The sequence below is a fragment of the Triticum urartu genome, chromosome 1A, assembly GCF_056163025.1.
Source record: "Triticum urartu cultivar PI428250 chromosome 1A, HENAU_Tu73, whole genome shotgun sequence".
NCBI lineage: Eukaryota > Viridiplantae > Streptophyta > Magnoliopsida > Poales > Poaceae > Triticum > Triticum urartu.
In genome coordinates this window covers 176,166,899-176,171,669 of record NC_141873.1, presented here as the reverse complement: position 1 = coordinate 176,171,669, position 4,771 = coordinate 176,166,899, and the positions used below count along the sequence as shown (strand labels likewise).

The window sequence follows — 4,771 nt, the reverse complement described above, 5'->3', positions numbered from 1 at the left end:
CGGGTTTAAAAGCCTCGGGGAATTCATGATCCATAACTTCATCAGTGAAGCACAGGGGGTGTGCGGCGCCTCTGTGCCGGGCTATATCACGACGCAGTTCATATGAGTCTTGTCTGCTGTATTCGGCCCGGCCGGATTTACCTTTGGTGTATCCGGCGCGACGATCATCGTCCCGTGTTGGCGCGCGTGCCTGTGACCCATATATTGACCTTGCAAGCTTTGCCCTGCTGTCCAATATGTCTCACAGGTCCTGTGTGTTGCCCCGGGCCTTGGTATTTTTGATTCAGTGGCGGCAGGGTGCAGGCTGAAACGCCTCTCTGGCTCGGCCACGCGGTGGCCGGTCAGCCACATCGTACACTAGTGGTGGATGTTTCAATGCTTCCACCTCAAGGTGAGGTAGCAAGCTGCGTTTTGGGTAATTCTTGTAGGGGCGCTTGAGTTCGTATTCCTCAGCCGCATGGACTTCGGTCCATCTGTCTGCTAGCAAGTCTTGATCAGCTTGAAGCTGTTGTTGCTTTTTTCTTCAGGCTATTTGCTGTGGCTATAAGCCGGCGCTTGAAGCGCTCCTCCTCGACGGGATCCTCAGGCACGATAAATTCTTCGTCGCTGAGGCTCACCTCGTCTTCGGAGAGAGGCATGTAATTGTCCTCCTCCAGTTCTCCATCTGCCGCCTGCTCTGGTGGGCTAGGTTGTTCATCCTACCGCTCTACATCGTACTAGAGGGGATTGTGGTTGTGTTCGGCACTATCTAGAGTGTTATTATCTCCTGTGCCGGTATCACGACTTTTTTGCTGTGGTGGGACTTAGAGCGGCGCCGCTGACGTCGGCGCTTCGGTTGCTTCTTGGAGAGGTCATCCTCCTCTGTCTCGTCGCCATTGCCTTCTTTGGGGGTGTCCACCATGTATATATCATATGATGAGGTGGCGGTCCAGCACCCTGTGGGCGGTGGTTCCTGTTCATCTCCTGCATCGTCGTCCATACCGTTGATGTCTTCGGACTCGAAGTCGAGCATGTCAGTTAAATCATCGACAGTGGCTACTAAGTGGGTGGTGGGCGGGCAGCGAATTTCATCGTCATCCGCATCCCATTCTAGCCAGACATAGTACGTCCAAGGTTCTCCTGACAAGGAGAGAGACCTTAATGAATTTAGCACATCGCCAAAAGGTGAGTGCTGAAAGATATCCGCGGAGATGAACGCCATGATCGGCGCCCAGTCGGATTTGATAGGCGCGGATGCAGGCGGCTCAGAGTCCGTGGCCGGAGATGAATCAAGTGGTTCGGCGACACAGTTCTCGTAAGGGGTGAAGTCAGTATCCGGCTCTATTGCCACTGAGAGTGCGGCCTCCATGGCGGGGTCTATCTCTCTGCTCTCAGATGGCGCGATTTGCTCCGGATTGATGGTTGGAGTAGTCGCAGATGCGATCTCCCGAATGTTGTCCGATGGCAGAGTAACGTCATGCTTGTCGTGACTGTACGGCGCACCTGACACGGGCTCGAATCCGTCGAAGATCAAGTCTCCATGGATGTCGGCAGTGTAGCTCAAGTTTCCGAATCTGACCTGATGCCCAGGGGCGTAGCTCTCGATCTGCTCCAGATGGCCAAGCGAATTGGCCCGCAGTGCGAAGCCGCCGAATACAAAGATCTGTCCGGGGAAGAAAACTTGACCCTGGATCGCATCGCTACCGATGATCGAAAGAGCCATCAAGCCTTACGGTGACGACACAGTGGAACTCTCAATCAAAGCACCAATGTTGGTGTCAAAACCGGCGGATCTCGGGTAGGGGGTCCCGAACTGTGTGTCTAAGGTGGATGGTAACATGAGGTAGGGGACACGATGTTTAACCCAGGTTCGCGCCCTCTTGATGGAGATAATATCCTACGTCCTGCTTGATTGTTCTTGATGATGTGAGTATTACAAGAGTTGATCTACCATGAGATCATAGAGGCTAAACCCTAGAAGCTAGCCTATGGTATGATTGTTTGTTGTCCTACGGACTAAACCCTCTGGTTTATATAGACACCGGAGGGGGCTAGGGTTACACAAAGTCGGTTACAAGGGAGGAGATCTACATATCCGTATTGCTTAGCTTCCCTTCCACGCTAAGGAGAGTCCCATCCGGACACTGGAGGAAGTCTTCAATCTTGTATCTTCATAGTCCAAAAGTCCGGCTGTCCAGAGACCCCCTAATCCAGGACTCCCTCAGCACCTCTTGCAGGAGCAAGCCGGCCGAATCGCATCCCGGGCCAGCTACATCGCCGAGTTCGCTTTCGACGATGAGTTCCATACGGAGCGGACGGAAGACGGCAGGGCCGTGGACGGCAACGACTACGGCTTGCTCCTCCACGATCCGGAGGGGAGCTCGAAGGAGATGGGCGTCTATCGTGACACGGGTGCTGAGGAGGACACTGGCGCCTCGCTGGACCCGGAGGCCGCCAGGGGAGAGCCGTCGATGTCGCGACGCGGCGTGGGAGATGCCTGAGACACTTTGTGTAAAATCTATTAAATAGCAGGTCCACCCACCCACTGGGGTTTTATAGTGTAATGAACTCGAGCCATGGGCCTTTTCTTAAATACTTTGTGTAGATGTCGTGGGTGCTTTTGCTTTTTTGCCTTCCGTTTTTTGGACCGATTTCATGCATTTTTCCTTTCTCAAACCTCCCCCCCCCCACGAGTCACACGGCTGAGGCTCCGGTCCGTGACAAGGAGTTTGGTTCTTTGAGGGGAGCGCGCAGGACTTGGGTCCCTCGAAATGTTGTGCATGAGCGAAACACCCACTGGGCCGGCTGGCGGCAATCTGGCAAAGCCGGTTGGCGAGCAGCCGGTCGTGCGGTTGTTCAGTTGATAAATGGTGGGCCGGGTTGATCGACCTGGCTTTGGCCCATTGTGCTTGCTAGCCGACAGCCAAAGCTGGATCTGTGGCTTTAGGGCGAAGTCGGGGACCGCGGCATCCTAATTTTATTAGGAATCACCATGTAAGGTGGCGGGGTGGCGACCGAGCCGGCCAGCCCCCGAGCCCCGAGGTGGCCGGGTTTAGTGGTATAGTGATGCAAGAAAATAGGGACACAATAAATTGGTCGACAAAAGGCAGCCCCCGAGTCTCGTTCGGAGACCCCATGGTTTCATGCATTTACAAAAGGGGACGATACATATGCTCGTGCGGCTAACTGTAAAACGGGCGGAGGAGTTCCGTGTTCCATGGCCGGGTCATTTCTTCACCGACGGTGTCCTTGTTGCGCTTCCTTGACTTGCGTGCGTCGATGAGGTAGTAGGTGTTGCGGTCGCGCAAGGCGCTGCTCACGATGAATGGGCCCTCCCATGGAGGGGACAGCTTGTGCTGGCGTGCTTGCTCTTGGATGAGTTGGAGGACGAGGTCGCCCTCGCAGAATGCGAGGGGCTTAATCTTCTTGCTATGGTTGTGCCCCAGGCCTTGCTGGTAGATGGACGAGCGACTAAGCGCCAGGAGGCTTGCTTCTTCGAGCAGGTCGACGCCATCTTCACAGTCTTCTCTGGCTTCGTCTTTGGTGTACATCGCGACGCGCGGTGAGTCGAACTCGACGTCGGTCGGGATGACGGCTTCGGCTCTGTAGACGAGGAAGAACGGGGTGAACCCGGTCGACCGATTCGGCGTGGTGCATAGACTCCAGAGAACGGCTGGCAACTCGTCAAGCCAGCTGCCGGGTGAGTGGATGAGTGGCTCGACAAGTCGCGGCTTGACGTCGGACAGGATGTGTCCATTGGCCCGCTCGACCTGCCCGTTGGATTGCGGACGTGCAACGGAGGCCAGGTCGAGGCGGATGTCGGAGATGGAGCAGTATTGCTCAAGCGCACCCTTGGCGAAGTTGGTATCGGTGTCAGTGATGATGTTGTTCAGCATGCTGTAGCGCACCACAATGTCCTTGATGAACCGGACGGTTGTTGGCCCGTCCAATTTCTTGATTGGCCTTGCCTTGATCCACTTGGTGAATTTATCCACTGCCACCAGCAAGTGCGTCATGCCGCCTCGAGCGGTTTTGAAGGGTCCCACCATGTCGAGTGCCCAGACCGCGAAGGCCAGGCGATCGGTATGGTGCGGAGTGCTGACGCCGGCTGGTGGCTGCGTTTGCTGAAGTGCTGGCATCCCTCACACTTGTGGACAAGCGACTCGGCATCTTGTAGGGCCGTGGGCCAGTTGAAACCGTGGTGGAATGCCTTGGCCACCAGGGATCGTGATGCGGCATGGTACCCGCACTCACCCTGATGTATGTCGAGGAGGATGTCGATGCCCCGTTCCTCCTCGACGCAGCGCTGGAACACGCCGGTGGAGCTGCGCTTGATGAGCTCGTTGTTGATGATGCTGTAGGAGGACACCCGACGCTGCACTTGCCGAGCTTCGGTCTCGTCCATGGGGAGAACCGCGTTCTCCAAAAATTCTGATATTGGGAGGGCCCAAGATGGAGCCGTAACCACGGCGAAGACGGCCACCAGGGTGGGTTCCGAGTCGGCAGCCCCTGAGCCGGGTTGAGCAGCTCCCGGGTCAGGGATGGCGACGGCCGGGTCCGGGATGATGGTGTCCGGGTCGAGATGAGCAGCCCTGGGCCAGGTTCAGCGGTCCCCGGGCCGGGTTGAGGTGCGGCCGGGTCATCTAGAACGTGGATGGACTCGGAGTCCGGTGATGGCTTGGCGGACGGCTTACGCAGGTGCTCGAGGGAGACGCCAGGTGGGATGGCTTGTCGTGACGAGGTGATCTTGGCGAGCGTGTCGGCTGCTTCGTTCTCCGCGTGCGTGACATGG

The 4,771-nt window shown here is 56.6% G+C and overlaps 1 protein-coding gene across 1 annotated transcript; it reads right to left on the bottom strand.

Annotated features, from left to right (window-relative positions):
* Positions 1 to 3,991: 3,991 nt before the first annotated feature.
* LOC147990520 (uncharacterized) lies at positions 3,992 to 4,384 on the bottom strand. The gene has a single exon (XM_087538267.1). It carries the CDS (start codon positions 4,382 to 4,384, stop codon positions 3,992 to 3,994), a length of 393 nt encoding a protein of 130 aa, XP_087394393.1.
* Positions 4,385 to 4,771: the final 387 nt, after the last annotated feature.